This window comes from Didymosphaeria variabile, assembly GCF_027946475.1.
Source record: "Didymosphaeria variabile strain IMI 356815 chromosome Unknown scaffold_2, whole genome shotgun sequence".
Taxonomy (NCBI): Eukaryota; Fungi; Ascomycota; class Dothideomycetes; order Pleosporales; family Didymosphaeriaceae; genus Didymosphaeria; species Didymosphaeria variabile.
Window position 1 is genome coordinate 405,949 of NW_026611621.1, and position 16,029 is coordinate 421,977.

General features: G+C 52.7%; 4 protein-coding genes across 4 annotated transcripts; 3 read left to right on the forward strand and 1 right to left on the reverse strand.

Moving 5' to 3' along the window:
* Positions 1-781: 781 nt before the first annotated feature.
* On the reverse strand, positions 782-1,594 carry N0V89_001828 (uncharacterized protein; the record flags this gene model as incomplete). The annotated part of the gene is made up of 1 exon (XM_056210639.1): positions 782-1,594. The coding sequence occupies one exon, from the start codon at positions 1,592-1,594 to the stop codon at positions 782-784; it is 813 nt and encodes a 270-aa protein (XP_056074112.1).
* A 614-nt stretch (positions 1,595-2,208) lies between these two features.
* On the forward strand, positions 2,209-4,515 carry N0V89_001829 (uncharacterized protein; the record flags this gene model as incomplete). Its single annotated transcript, XM_056210640.1, has 1 exon — positions 2,209-4,515. One exon carries the CDS (start codon positions 2,209-2,211, stop codon positions 4,513-4,515), a length of 2,307 nt encoding a protein of 768 aa, XP_056074113.1.
* Positions 4,516-9,141: 4,626 nt separating this feature from the next.
* Positions 9,142-10,029, forward strand: N0V89_001830 (uncharacterized protein; the record flags this gene model as incomplete). The annotated part of the gene is made up of 1 exon (XM_056210641.1): positions 9,142-10,029. The coding sequence occupies one exon, from the start codon at positions 9,142-9,144 to the stop codon at positions 10,027-10,029; it is 888 nt and encodes a 295-aa protein (XP_056074114.1).
* A 689-nt stretch (positions 10,030-10,718) lies between these two features.
* Positions 10,719-14,426, forward strand: N0V89_001831 (uncharacterized protein; the record flags this gene model as incomplete). The annotated part of the gene is made up of 1 exon (XM_056210642.1): positions 10,719-14,426. The coding sequence occupies one exon, from the start codon at positions 10,719-10,721 to the stop codon at positions 14,424-14,426; it is 3,708 nt and encodes a 1,235-aa protein (XP_056074115.1).
* Between the last annotated feature and the right edge of the window lie 1,603 nt (positions 14,427-16,029).

Below are 16,029 nucleotides of genomic sequence, written 5' to 3' on the forward strand. Positions count from 1 at the left end.
TGGGGATTCCGATTGGAGAGTTGTGGGATCTCTAGACTTTTAGTAAAGGATATGAGGCGCAGAATCACTGTAGCTTGTTCTTCATATCCGCCCCTCTAAAAGTGAAGGGCGGTATCTTCCACATGACACATGCGCTTCGTGGTATCTTGGCATAACTCACTGTGGTTTTGTTGTTAGATGTAGATGGTTCGTTAATGCACATGTACCATTACAAGCAGGTAGTCGAACTTTGTGTTAGTCGGAATCTGGTAGTTCTGAATCGTTCCACACATGGTAATCAATTTCGCGTGTGGAGAGTGAGGGTTGGAAGGAAGCATGTGCTTTAGCGCGCCGAATGTTGACGACGAGCAGTACTATGAGTGTGACCTCCGGGCAAGGGGTGACGTTGACGCCGCATCTGGGGTTGCTATGAAGTGTTCCGGAGAACGAGGGCAAGGAATATGCGGAAGGAACGTTTGCGAAGCTGTTTAGATATGAGTCCGTGGATTACTAGTAAATGAAGGTAGAAAAACTATAATTGAAGGGAGAGAAACTGGAAGGGGTGGTGGAGAAGACTTTGGCTGGAGATTACTATATTCTTAAAATATTCTTGTTATAAAACCATATCTGCTTCAAACCAATTTTTCAAGCCACCTAAATCTATTAGAAAGCGCCATAGAAGTTTACTTGAATGTGAAATAGAATTGCAGCTTCCGAGTTTGAATGCATCGCGCGAAGTTGCGATGCTGACTACAATGCGTGCAAGAAGTACTCCCGGAGCTTCTTGAGAGCCAATCCCTCTTCAAGAGCAGAATACGGGGAGAACCGCACCAACAACATACATCTTGAACACCAGTGCCTGCCATCCACTTCCTTCAGCGATTGATTCGAACGCATTGCGTTTGACCTCAATTAGCTCGCCCGCGTAGATTGGTATGCATTCAAAGAAAGCCAGGGTAAACGATATGAACGCTAATTGGAGAAGAACACATGCCCATCCTCCATGCTTGTGTACCTGAGCAGTGACTTCTCGCATTCCATGTTTGAAGACGGCGCAACCGGCATGCATGACGACAGAGGCTATGGCCAGGAGCGGAACACCAATGACGAAGAACCGATGCATATCCTTCAATTTCGGATCCGGATCCATGGTGATGACGAAGCCAGTGAAGGCGAAGCAGATGGTAGGCAAGAGGAGTGCGGCGATACATGGCATGAGGCGGTCGGTAGCGCGGTATATGCTTCGGGTGTTGTCGATGAGACTGTCGTGTCCAGCATCTTGCTTCCCTTCCTTGATAGTACCGTTCCCACATGCTTCGAGGTCTTCAGCTTTCTCATTCAGGCGCCCATCCTGGTCCAACTTTGTACGAGATGCTTCCTCCTCTTGAGTGCTCGTGGGCCGAGCACTGAGCCAGTGTGCTACGACCGGGAACAACAGGTACAGCAGCTCAAGCAGCTCAGCCCACGGCGATAGTTTCTTGGAGAGGATGAATTCGTTGATTTCGGCTGCTGATAGACAGATAATGAAGCTGGCAAGGCAGAGGAAATAGTTGAGGTTTGGGTGCTGTAAGCGCCGCGAAGTTAGGAAAGCTCGCTTTTCGCATAGACTGAGCATTACTGCAACGAGCAGCATGTGGAGGAGAAAACCACTCAGGCCATGTGGTAGGGAGTACAAGTCAGCGGCCCTTGGGCTGCCATAGCCATCGAATCTCGTCGCGCGCAGGGGCCCTGAGGGTTGCATTCTGAAGGTATGAACAATTTTTTGCTGGTTGGTGATGATGGGCTTAATGAACGAAGATTTTGTTACTATGAGAAAGCATTGAGCTTTTTGTTAGAGAAATGAGCATGGCTTTTGTTCGCTACCATCCCAACATCAGGTCACAGCCCTGGTTTGTTGGTGTTGAGTACCAATTGTGGAGTGTCCATCAGCCTGGCTCTTGACAGCGCAAAAGAGCGCGCTGGAACCAAACGTTCGTGCTAGAGAATAATACAATCTACATGCCTTGCAACAAAGCTGATATGAGGTGATTCAATATCTGCTGTATCGGGATAAGATGGAAGTGAGATACTGCGCGAATGATATACGAGTAGCGTATCTTATCGGCGCTATCGCCGAGGCCCGGGAAATGTCCTGGTTGAGGCCGGCAGTACGACCATGAAGGCAAAACAGCACGACAGCCTCATGGAGCCCGCCGCCTTACAGATGGCGCGACACGCGACAGCCAGAACATGGAGCCCCGAATAGCAACTCTCCTAGGGGACTCGCCCCTCGAACGGCCCGCCACCGACGCGCTCTCAAGGCCGCCACCTCCCCCTCCTGCGCCGCGAAAGCCGCACCCCGTGGAGCCCACGACAGCAAATGACCATGTGCGCGCGAATGCACCCTCGACAGCTTCGTCGCGGCTCGGCCAGAGCCAGAGCCAGAGCCGCCATCAGCATAGCCCGAGCCAAGAAGCTGTGCCGAAGCGACAGAAGCCCAGCGCTCCCATCGCGAGCGTGTTGAACACGGTTACACCCTTCAGTGGGCGCCTGAGTGACCTGCTCCTGGACCCGTCCCAGCAGCAGGCGCCCAAAAGGAAGAGGGTTGAGGAGCCCAATGATCCTCTACCGCCGACAGGTTCTGAGAACTCGCTGTTGACGCTCCCCAAACCCCATCAACAGCCCAAGAAGAGCACGAAGCGACCAAGAATCCCACCGCTTTTGCAGGGCTTGCATCAGGTGCCTCCGCAGGCCCAGAGCAGGCTTTTCCCACCCATTACGAGCGAATCGGGCGCGTTTAGTAGGGACCTCGGAGACGGTGCAGCACTGCGGACAACAACCGGTGCAGAGAAGAGGAAGGAGCTTGGTGATGACACAGCGCGGAATGCAGCATCCGGAGATGGCGCGGCTGGGGCGCAAGAAGACGCTCAAATTGAAGCGCAAGGGAAGCCTGCCTCTGCGTCTACGAGCGACAAGGAAAATCGGACAGCTACGGACCGCTCTCCAACGTCTACTACACCGACAGCAACCAAGGAACTGAGAAAGAGGAACAAGTGGTCGGAGCAGGAGACCAAAGACTTGCTAGTCGGTGTCAGCAGGTTCGGTATCGGCAGCTGGAAGAAGATCCTCCAATGCCCCGATTTCACTTTCAATCAGCGCACCGCTGTCGATTTGAAGGATCGATTCCGAACATGTTGTCCAGGAGAGGGTCTCAAAGCCAGAAAGTCAAAGCGCAAGGGTGATGCACACGATGATAGCTCACAGAACACGACTGTATCATCTACGACTACCAGCATGTCAAGCAATCAAGATCCCGTTGCACAGGAAACACTTGATACTATCAGCTCGTTCCGGAAAAACCGTGGAGACACTCATCGGAAGGGGCCTGCAGAGCTCCGCGAGATGGGCATACACGGGTCCTTCACTCGAAGCAATCGCAGAGAGCGACGTCCGTTCACTGAGCAAGACGACGCGAGCCTGTTGAGAGGCTTCGAAAAGTACGCGTCGTCTTGGCATTTGATCAGGGACGACAAGGACCTTGGCTTCTCCACTCGCCAGCCGACAGACCTGCGTGACCGTTTTCGCATAAGATATCCGGAGATGTTTGCCAAGGCCGGGTATAAGCTGAAGCCAAAGGACGAGGCGATGCTGAAGGAGAAAGAGAAGGGAAAGAACAAGGAGGCAGCGGACAGCCAGACTTCCGCTAACAGTAACAATTCTCCAAGCTCATTGTCCAGAGTGAAAGCTTCGGCACCCGACACATCGTTCTCCAGCCTGACGTCGACCTCAACTTCCAATTCTAACCTCATGCCTCTCGCTCTGCGTGAGTCCTTCCTGACTTCCTTTGCGGGTCCGCTAGACGACTTTGGTGACCTTGATTCGGAGGCCGATGGCGACCACAGCCGTAGTCCCATCATCCTGAATCGCAACATCTTCGAATGGGCAGACGCAAACCCTTCGCAAATGGCTGCAGTGACTACAACCAATCTACCATCTATGGGTCATCTTGCCAGCGACGCCCCTCTCAGCATCTCCAATGTGACAGACGCCACGCACATCAACCCTATGATCACGCTGAACCTGCCCATGGCGCTGTTGAACTCAAACGTTCTTTCCTCGGCGACATCGCAGCCATCTTCGTCCCACGCTGGCCCCTCATCGCGCCTTTCCGATCTCTACCACCATCCGAATCCTCCTGCTCCAGCACCTACGCCCGCTACTACGGGCCTTTCAACAGTAACCACCAAGCACACGACCGATCCCATCTTCCGCACTCCAAATCTTCCCACCATCGTCTTCCCGCACGTCCCCGCATCAAGCGCTCGGAGCGCAATGCACAACCTTCCTCCGCCCGCGGACCTTCTTTCAGGCTTAGATCCCGACGCCCGGCCCGAAGCACAGACAGCTCCTTTTATGTTCGACGACGCCCTAGGATTTGCAAATGCTGGGGCTTTCTATTCCCCTGGCGCGACGCTAGCACCCATGAATAGCATGCCTGGGAGGGAGATGCTGACCTTGGAACGAGGGCTGTTGCAGGAGCCTGGTCGAGGGGGATGAGGGTCATGACGCCGGTGGAGGTGCCGTTGTAGACTTATGATGTGAATGAGATACCCGTTTGATAAGTGCTTGCCCGAAGTGTACGCATGAGGAGAGTGAAGCACTGGGTGGAATGGTGCTAGCGTACTATGTCGTTCTCTCCACTTGTCAGGCCGGTGAGCCATCCATTCATGAGGTGCACTTCGACGACAGACTGATCTACAGATTAATCCGGCGCGGGAAGCTTTCATGGCGAATACCGCGGTGGTCGTCCGCCGTCCTGCCCGACCATGAGCATGGCCTCGACTGTGGTGTGCTGGCGTACGACATATGTCCATCTGTCTCTGGGTTTTCTGTCTGGTGGCCAGGGCATGGTGTGTGGAGAGGTGGTACGACTAGGCTGGCTTGACACGTGTGTTGGTAGGCTAACATGATTCTGTCCTGTGATATTTGTGTTAGTGATGACAGTTGGTGTATTATAGTACCTGTCTATGCTTACCATCTTGTCGTTGACGTTTGTAACAGCGGAAGAGCAACAGTGCTATGGTGTGCATGTTACGAGTAAGGCTATAAGGGCGATGATAGATTCGTCCGACAGGGGCATGATTGGTGTGAGGGGCTTGGTTGTAGATTGACGGGTGCGAGCATGCGGATGTGTAGAGTGGTAATGATAGCGAGACTGGACTTGGAGGACTGGCGTAGGCGTAGGGTATCAATTGAAACGTGGTTGGTTCACACGAGGTGGGTTATGAGAGTGTCTCAGCTTTTTGAGCGATGGCGATTGCTGGCGTTATACTGTCTTCTTTTCTATCTACTGTTCAGGAGGGTCTGCTGGATTATATACCCAGATGTCTGTAAAAGAAAAGCAGCTGCCTCGGGCGTTTGCTTGCAGTCGCCAAGATAAGCTACTGCAATAGTGTCCACCCCCTGTCATTCGAAACCCGTATTCCTACGCGATGGGCCAGGGATCAAGCAAAGTAGTCAGTGTCAAGTCGGAGACGCAGAAGTGTGCACCGTTCCACCGCAAATCCAGATCCCTACCGCGGGCGGACAGCGAGGCGGCGCCACCACGGCCTGACCCTCACAGAGCCTCCGGACGTATTGATCGCAGAGCCTTAATTGGCTGTAGGCTGTAATTTTCGACGGCCAAAGGCCGGTCACAGCGTGCCGATTTGGTGCAGAGAATGGTCCTTCGCGGCTTATGTGAACTGTGATTCGTGCGCGGTCTGTGAGAGAAGCGAGGGAGGGTATGCAGTGTGTACTGAGCGACTGATCCGGTATTGTCGGAACCTCGGTACTCTCACCTCATCAAATGCTCAGTGTCTAGCCTCATGCACATGGGTACCATTCATTGATCCAGGATGCGATTATCCCACGATATTCGATGTTGTCGGAAGGATCGGATTGGAAGGCCCGCCGTATGACGCGGCCACCCGAAAGGTCTGCGGCGTATTTCTTTCCCCAGCCATCATGTACGTATGTATACTATACGGAATAGCAGAGCAGGGATGCATTGAGCCACGCCCTCCTGCCGATTCACATCTGGAGTGAGAGCGTCCTGTTCCGCGCAGGGGCGCTGCTCCGTGCAGTAGCATGTGTCCTGTGCCGACGTACCCCTACCGTTGCCCTGCCGTCACCGCAGGTCGGTCATGTACTTTTATGCTTGCAGTGAGCTTCCTGGTAGGGAGCTAGCCTAAATAGGGGGATGCCTACTATGCTTCTTGTTAACATGATTTGCTCGCGCCCCAGAGCCAGCTTGCGTCCAAGCCCCAGCCAATCCGCGCTTGACTTTGACCGAGAAGCCCTACGAGTAGCTACGACCATTGGAAGAGAGCTGCATGTGGCAACGCACATTCGGGCCTGACTGTTACTCCGCCATAATACTGCCTGGGAGTGAGTGTTTGGTGCGCTATGATGACGTTCAAGTGCTCAGCCTCCACGCGGTATCGAGTTTCGCCGCGAGGGTGCACGTTGCTCCGCGCGGTAGGATGCTGACCACAGGGGCACTCTCCCCCGCGCTGTCCACCTGCAGCACTGCGCACGAAGACCTGGCCCAGACACATGCGGACAGGAGGGCAGCTCCGTCATTCGCCTAGAGATCCATCATTTGCCTACAGATCCACAATTCTTACACCGGTTGAGCGGTCGCTTAGGCGATCAGCCGGACCGGACTATCCTTGCACGCTGTTTTTTACCTTGTGCTGAGACCAGAAGAGGTAAGGACGGCGAGTGTAGGCACGATACTCGAGTAAGGCTTGAATCTGAGTGTGTCCCGTCGACAGTTGATTGGCTAATGCATACGCCGCACGTCAAAACTCACCATCTAATGCTACTCTACTTTGCATAAACGATGGCCAGTATAATGAAGGCGTTGAAGTCTGCCAACAAAGGTGGACGAGGATTCCCTCAGTGCGTGAGTTTCCGTGTATGGAAATCAGTAGTAGTGTCTAGCAATTTAACTATAGTAACTATCAAAGCAGCATTATGTACATGATTGAGGAGAGGAGCCCGCCTTTTCCATGAATGCGAAATGCGAGAAGTCTTGATCGAGTGGCGCATATTCGCATGTCTTGTTAAATTTGTGTTCAGCGCCAAGAGACGAATCTCGTGCCGAGTCAACGTTTGGGCTTTACAAGAGCAGATGGTCTGCTCAAGGTCGTTTCCAGTGCCGGTGCCGCGAAGCATATTTGTGGACCATAGAGCATGCTGAAGTGAGGGAGTTTGAACGGAGTAGAGATGCAGTAGCCAACGCTGCCAGCAGTGCTTGAGTCGAGATACCACAGACTATGCGCGCGAGTAAAGAGTATTTGGGATTGAGATGTTCGAGCACGGTCGAGTTGTTTGAGGACAGTCGAGCTGTTCGAGCATGGTAGAAGCGTTCGAGCATGGTAGAAGCGTTCGAGCATGGTAGAAGCGTTCGAGCATGGTAGAAGCGTTCGAGCATGGTAGAGTTGTTCAAGCGTGGTAAAGACGTTCGAGCGTAGTAGAGTCGTTCGAGCGTGGTAGAGTCATTCGAGCGTGGTAGAAGCGTTTGAGCATGGTAGAGGAGAACGGTCGAGGTAGGAAGCTGATCAAGCTCGAACTTTTCTTGTTGTTTCCCCCGTTTGCATCACACTCCCAATGCCTTGATTAGGAGTGTGATCCCAGGCCTCACCACGGGGAGGTGGGGGAATGAGGCCCATACGAATAACAGGAATGAAGCAGGAATAAGATAAGAATAGGGGACTTACCTTGATAACAATGCTGCCATCTCGCCCCTCATCGCCCTTCTTCCCTCTTCAACCCCGCAAGTACCCCCTTTCCTCTGCTTCATCCGCCCTCATCTCCATCTCCGCCATCATCTCCAACCTAACCTCCCTCCTCACCCCCGCCCTATCCACCAACGCCTCCCTCACCGCCCCCACCACCACCTTCACGTGCGCCTCAAACAACGAGGTAACAGCCGCCAGCACCCCAGAAAGCAGCGCACTCAGCTGCGTATCCCTCTCCTCTACCCTCCTCCTCTCCTCATCCTCCTGCCCCCGTTCCCTCCTTTCTCCCTCCCTCTCTCTCCTCCCAAGGGTGCCAAGACGCACCACCCGTTTTCGGACCTTCCGTCCGAACCATGTGAGGCCAATGGCCCATTGTAGAATGTTGAATAATCCTTGAAGGATTATTGCGAGAATAGTGCCAAGAATGGCGCCGTACCAGGTTTGAGTTTGGACGTCTTCCGGCATTGTGACCTACGAAAACACGTTAGCATTCAAAACGATATCGGAATATTGGTAAGTTCTGCTCATAATTGAATTGGCCGGAAAATATGTGTAGGTAAGTTGAGGGTGTGAGATACGTATACGTACAGTCTTCGTGATGTTTGCAGTCAAACAGAGAAGAGAACGCCATGCAAAACTTTGTTTTATTAACGTACAGCAAAGGAAATAGCATCATGGAGGCTACTTCCATAAAAGTCACATAACTGCCTTCGGTTGGCCTGGTAAAGCATCAACAGTCGTGTTCGCCATGAGAAGAAGAAAGAACGATACGATTACACCCAACCCAGCATCGACACCGAGCCACATCCCACATCGCACCCTGGCTCCCGGAATACCTTCATGTGAGTGCTTTCGAATGCAGTCTTTGGTCCAGCTTCGCGTCCAACATCTATGTCCTTCAAAATCTAGCTCAGCTTTCAAAAGCTCTGTGGGTAATCGTACCATCTCGCGACTGCGTCCTTTACGGACGGTAGGGAAAGAGTCAACCTAGTTTGGACGCTCATTCAACCGAAACTTCCAATATCCATGACTTTTAGACTAAACTGGAGGCCGAGCCGCTATAACAGCGCACCACACCGCATTACGCTACAAGACAGTTAAAACCGTACAATACCTAACAGCAGCCAGCCCACGGACAAGCTGTTGATTTTTGTTCTCAAATTTATTACCTTGTAATACGCCATATGCGCGATTGCTTTGATTCGCTACCATACGAAGTGGAGTTTACTGTTCCATGGTTCATTGCTCTTAGTCCCAACATATATATATCTCATACCGGATTGCAAGATCCATTCGCCCATGTCGCCTACTTCCGCAATCCGATCTCTGGACAAGAACCAAATAGCAAGAAGAAAGAAAGAGTTCACGACACAGCCCACGTCAAGAGCACTGCGTCATGTCATCCACAGACTTGCCGCCTCCTTATTCAGTCACCGCATCAACTAGATGGCTAAATGCCAGCTCGGCTGCAACAGACCTAGTAAAATGCGATTTACTGCACCAGTTCCGCCGCTTCGTCATTGAGATCTTAGCTTTCACATTCGACGCCAACTTTTCGTTAGTGAACCAGGCACTTGGGCAGTCTTCTTCGACCACCATTCAGACTACTACCACCATACTATCTGAGAGCGAGCACGCCGAGCTTCTCCGTCTCTCCAATCTCGCGAAATCCGTTCGTAAAGAGATGAGGAGAACATGGGGCACCTTAGACTTCGACCGCCGACGTCCCAATGAGGACCACGAAACCCTCGCATCGATGGTTGTGAGGCCCGCCATATACTACGAAGTTGACGCACCCTACATGCTCGAGTTGATCAGCACATATGCTGCGCACCGTTGCGAGCCCAATAACCGCTCCAAATTCAGCCTCGTCTCACAGGACAAACCCTACTGCTATGGCTTCTTTCGCCGTCTAGGTTTTCTCGGACCTTTCAACCTGGTCATGACTATCTTCGGACAGACCCTGTGGCTTCATGCTATCGCAATCAAGACTTTGGCACCGAACGAAGAGGTGCGAGCGGTGCTGAACGATGCAATGAAGGAATATGAAGTCGTGGAGCTGGGGCTTAGCAAAGTGTATCACTATAGTGAGGACAACTGGAATCATATTGACTGGCATCATATGGCAGATACTATAGTGACGGAAGAAGAGGAGAAGCGCATCAGGAGGGAGAAATGGGCTCAGGAGCGGCGCGAGCGGGAAATACTGAGAAGCGAAGAGACTCGAGCCTCGCTGCAGCCTATTATGGATATGGTAGACGAGATTGTGCGTGCTGTGCACTAAGTTACCATAATATTCACATGTTGAGGCGTGTGCTGTTTACACAAGTGTCGGCAATTACGAGTTTCCTATCCATTCTTTCACTGGGATGCCAAAAGATCCGGACGTTCTCTACAGGCAATTATGAAAGCTCTAAGTAAGGCTTCTGATGATCATTATCACGTCGGCATTCCTGATGTCTCCGCAGTTTCTCTTTCCTTCCTCTCTCGTTGCGGACATGATACATGCAAACACATTGATGTGCAAGATGAGGATGGATGGGAGATGGATTTCGGCGGCGCGCGGGCTACCCTTATTGCCTCTTTTGATATTCTTTTCTCTATCTTGGTTCAGCGCGAAATAGGTCGAGCAAGGGCGTACATATAGGATATCACTAGGTCGCACACATTTGTTCGTACATATCCATTCTTCTCCTCGCCCCTTCTCCTCGAACCGTTATACGTGATATTTTGACCAATGGCTGCCAAGGGCTGGATAGACTCGCCATTGGCCGCCCGAGCATGGCTGAGCAACGCAACTTGCAGCTGCCGGATGCTCAGCCCCCAATGGAGGTCAGGCTCCAGGGGTCAGGCTCCAGAGGTGCATTTCTCCCCGCACAGTGGCCAGTGCAACCGCGAACTATAAGACACCAGACGCGAGCTTTCTGTCTTTCTGTCTGTATATCTCTGCGCTCAATTTAGCTTCCATCGACAATGTCTGGCCTCGAACCGGTCGTCGCGCTCGCCCTGGCGTGCAATGTTTTTCAGGTCATCGGCATCACGCGCGAGACAATCCATATCGTGAGGCAGGTGTACAAGAATGGCGAGATCGACCCCGCCCTTAATCCCCACGCGACGAGCCTGGACGACCTCTCCAAGCGGATCCTGAGAGCGACGATGCCAACGACAACGGCAGTAGGGACGACAACGACAATACCAGCACAGCCAAGGCCGACCGATCGGAATACGCACCTACTAGGGCTCGCGAACAGGTGCCTGAAAGCAGCACAGGATCTGCGCGAGGAGATCAAATTCTTGAAGGGCCCAGATACGAAGTCCAAACTCGTGGTGATGCTGAAGAGCGCGTCCAAAACGGTGTGGCGGCAGAGGCGACTCGACAGGCTGGAAAAAGACATGCTGGTTGCGGAGCAATTGCTGCAGACGGGCCTCCTCACGAGGATCTTCGAGCAGATCGAGAAGGCCGACGGCGGCCTGGAGAAGCTCAGTTCGGATCTGCGATCGTTTGTGGACGATTGTCGCAATGGTCGTGTGAAAGCGGCCCAGCTCGTGCGTGCTGAGGCTGTCCAGACGAGGAAGAACGTCACCATCCAAATCAAGGCAAGCACCCACGCCGGGAAGAGACACACGACGCAAGAGATTACGCGGGTGGAGACCTCCTTGAAAAAGCATATCACACAAACAACGGTCCAGTTCCAGGCGACGCTCAGGCACCGCGTTTCGGCCGCTGCCAGGAGTGCGGTCGAGCGAGAGCAAGATGCGTGGTTGGAAGTTCGCAGGGAGCGGCTCCTGCGCAGTCTCACGTTTGATGGCATGAATGGGCGTAGGAACATGATTGCCGAGTCGCACCCCGAGACATATCAGTGGGTGCTGAGAGACGGGAGCGATGCTGGAGGACCGGTGAAATCTTTCGAGGCCGACGCCGACCACTCCTGGGACAGCTTCTCGGATTGGCTTCGGTCTACGGAGCCAGTATACTGGATTAGCGGCAAGCCCGGATCAGGGAAAACGACACTGGTCAAATATCTCCTGGGCCATCGCCAGACGCGAAGTTTTCTGGAACTGTGGAGCCCTGGTGCTGTCCTCGTCTCTCACTTCTTCTGGCGACCTGGCACCCAGATGCAGCAGAGCATCAGAGGCCTTTTTACCTCCATCCTCCACCAACTGCTTGAGAAGGACAAGGCATCGCTCGACCGCATCCTTTCTAGTAGTATTAAGACGTCGGACAAAAACATGGAGACGGACTGGTCCTACCAGGAACTTCAATCGACCCTCCTCGACGTGATGGCACACTACCCAAGATCGATGGCTCTTTTTGTCGACGGGCTCGACGAGGTACTTCAAACGGACGGCACCCTTGCGCTTCTAACTGTCGTCGACGCCCTGAAGCGGCCCCAGGGGCTCCAAGGGAAGGTCAAGCTGTGCCTTGGTGCTCGTCGTGAGCCGCTGATTAAGGAGAAACTCCGGGCCTGCCCACAGCTACGCTTGGAGCATCTCAACTATACCGACCTTCGCCAATACGCTGAGGACACTATTATCATCCCGCCCCAATACCAGATTTCCATTTCTCCGGGCTCCGAATTTCACGCGCGCATTACAAAAGGCCCCCAGGTCACTTTCAGTTTCGAGAATCCACCGACTCCGCGTGAGATCCGAGACTGGCTCGTAACTGAGCTTGTCGACAGGGCCGAGGGAGTCTTTCTCTGGCTCTGGCTGACGGCCAAAACGGTTATGGAGGCTCTCTGGCGAGGCGAGATGGTTGCCGATCTGAACCACCGAATCGACAGCCTGCCCAGCGACCCCACCAAACTGTACGCCGATATGTGGGCCAGGGCAAACGGTGACAGCGAGCGTCCTCAGCATCAAGAACGAGCTGCCCTATACTTCCAGCTGGCCATCAACGGAATATGTTACGATCGCTTGAGTCTGATGATTGCCACAACCACCGAGATGGCCAGCCGAATTCGAGACTGCAACCCGTACGAGCCCGGATTTGCGACATCGCTAGTTGAGTCATGCAAGGCAACGTTGCGGGACATCGAAATCAGATGCGCTGGACTCCTCCGAATCAACCCGATTCTGGAAAGAAGTCAACCCTCTTTGCTACAGCCTTGGTATGGCAAGGAGTATTGTGCCCTGGTTCCTTACGCTGAGGCAGACACAGACGCGGCGCCGTTCGGGTTCGTCCACCGGACTGCCCGCGACTTTTTAACCGACACGGTGGAAGGCTTAAGGATATTGAGAAGAGACAAGATCTCAGAATGGCATCTCCGCCAGAGGGTTGTGGCAGCGCGCCTATCGTGCTGCCGGTTGTTGCGAATGGCCCCGATTGTCAAATATTTCCATGATTATGGAGACGAGATGGCGACGTCTACGCAAAATTACAGCAACCTTTGGCGCCATTTTGACTCGATCACTTTGCTACTTGATGCGCTACCCGAAGGAGACGAAAAGAATGCAAGAAGCAAGTGTGATGAACTGCTCCAATTTTGTGAGCAGCTCTTCAAATCTGGCCAGCTTTTCGGAGACCCCAGATTACCCCCCAATGAAAAGGATTTTCAGGAAGAGTGGCCAGGGTCGGATGTGTTTCGGACACGGTATGAAGTGGTTTTCAAGCGGCAGCATGAGTTTCTCCTCGAGGCGGCATCCATCAACATGAACATCTGGCCTTTCATCTGGGCTAAGGTCCAGGCTATGGAATTGGACAATCAGACACTCTCTGAGCTTCTGCTGCACGTTTGCAACATCTCGTTTGGTCACTACGAGGATGAAGAGACGCTCCGAGATCAGTGGTATTGGAAAGAACTACATTTGGGGAGGAAAAAAAGAGAATTCGACTCTTCCCGCTTGGGAATTGACTCACGTCTAAAGCTCGCCAGGTTACTCCTGGAGCGAGGCGCTTCTCCTTTACGCAAAGGACCACGACGGCTCGGCTACCAAGACCGGTATGGTGCTTTTGACTTGGTACACGTTCTTGAGACACCTCTCAAAGGTCTCATCTCCAGTGTCTGGCGCCTCGACGGTGATCCGACCATGATAGACTCGAACCTGGCCAGACAAATCATTGAGCTAATCCGACTCTTGATGTCGAATGGGGCTCGTCTCGATGGAGAAGAGTTCCGAGTAAGCTACCAGGTCGTAGAAGGACACCTGTTTGAGAGGCCACTTCGATTTAAAGACTCGAGCGGAAAAGCTCCAGTGAACATAATCGAGGGTATGCAATTCTTGCAGGCTTACCCCCTCTCGGTGATATTTGCTCGAATTCTCCAGAGCTGGAAGGACCGGTTTCCTGGGATCGACACCTTTCTTGAAGGTCGAGACACCATTCAAGACGGGGCCAGGCTGGGACGTTTGATTCTCATGCTGCACTCTGAAAGCACACCCGCACGATCATGCTTTGTGGAGGCAGGGGAGGAGTTAGAGGAGGAGCTGCTGTGGGTGGCACGAGAAGCCGAGGGAATACTCCAAGCTCAAGATCAAGACTTTTGCAGAGTCCCTATTCCTCTTGAGATACAACAAGGGTTGTCTCGGGCTCTTGAGCGAAGGCACCCTGAGGGGGCGAAGGAACCGCATACGTCGCAGCGGCTCTTCGAGGTGTTCCGAAGGGCTGGCATGACTTCGATGTACTGGGAAGAATGGGAGGACGGACGTGCCATTATGAACAGGTTTCCGTTGGGCAACTGAGTCTGGTCTTGTCGATCTCGGAGGGCTACTGGATTCGGCAAGGGTAAAAGGCGACTGATGATCCATGGAGTTCAGCCCCTTACAGTTGCTGGCGCTGTTGATCAACCCAATTCGTAGGAATGGTTCAGACCGATATGGCAGGTGCAGATAACGGCACAAAGTTCGTCGTTGGCAACATCAGTTGCTTTTCCGACGTCTCCATATCGCTGACACAGGACCCTGGCTCGAGTTCGGACATGCACTGCGGAAGTTCGGCGGCAACGTGAATGTTGAATAAATGATACGCCTCATAGCAGTCTGAAGAAAGGAGGCTCAAGGACACGAAAGACGTCACGAGGCGCAGGCTGACTGTGTTCATCGGCGAGCTTAGGTACATAGCACCACCGGCTTGTAGAGCGGCCGGGGGTTCTTTCCGCTTCACTGAGAGAGCGTGTCTGGATTGGTGCGTGGCTAGATGATACTTAGGGGTTGCAAGTCTGGAAAATTGACCTAGGGGCAAAGGGAGAGGAAAGGAAGTCCCCTTGCGGCGCCTCTTCGCCCACTATCTAGTCGTCCATTACGCCTAGGAGCTGCTGCATCCCGCCGAGCTTCGCGACGACGGCCGCTATGTATGGTGTACACCCTCGGCTGATGCAAATCGGCAGAAGGCTGCAACAGGTAGCTGAGCGCACGCACTGCGGCTCGACGAAGGCGCGGCGATGGGCGTGTGCGCAAGCCAAAGGCAAGACTTTACTGTGTAACATGTGAATAACCATCGACTGTCGTGGACTACGTAGACCCGATGGAGAAGGATCTTACGGTTGGAAGCATATATGCGACACAGAGCTGACAATAGTATCCTCGAGCGACCCTGGAGTTTCGAACTGTTCCCGTGCATGCCTAACTGCAGGTATCCCAAATTCAAAGCCAAATATTGGCCTTCACATCCGCTCCAAACCTACAAGTAAAACTCTCGCGCAACCTGTTGAACCTTCACTAGGCATAGGCACTGGCATTGGGTATCCTCAATTGCCTTGATTTTTTACTCTACAAAGTGGAGTCTAGTGTTCTCTGGTATGATACTCTTGGTCCCAACGAATACACCTTATATTCTATTGCAAAATTCAAGGCAACTGGGGCCAAGTGCAACGAAAGAGAATCGTATCTGGAAGCATACAATGCTAAAAATCACAACTCCCGTAAGAACGACTATTCCTTTGAAAAGATAAGCTGCCCTAGCCATGACACAGACGCTGTGTGGTGGTAAATGGGGCATAGTGATGGCTTACATACTCACGATCGTTGGCAGACGGAGTATATCATGGATGCTTATATCATGGGAAAATTACATTTCCGCTTCTTTGTATCTTTTAATCAAGTTCATTTAAGCCCCGGCATGTTTGTAAAATCAGTTCCACTAAGTTCGTTCCTCCTAATTTGAAAACGATTGATGCATCCTATGCAGCTACCGCAAAGAGGAGACCAAACATGCTACCCTTAGCTACAATAACAATCATGCAGCTCAAGAAGGCCGAAGTGCCTACGTATAAACGGAGTAGATTACCACACGTTAAACCAGATAGTGACATTGAGAGGCTCCATACAGCGTCGGGCATTGTCGATG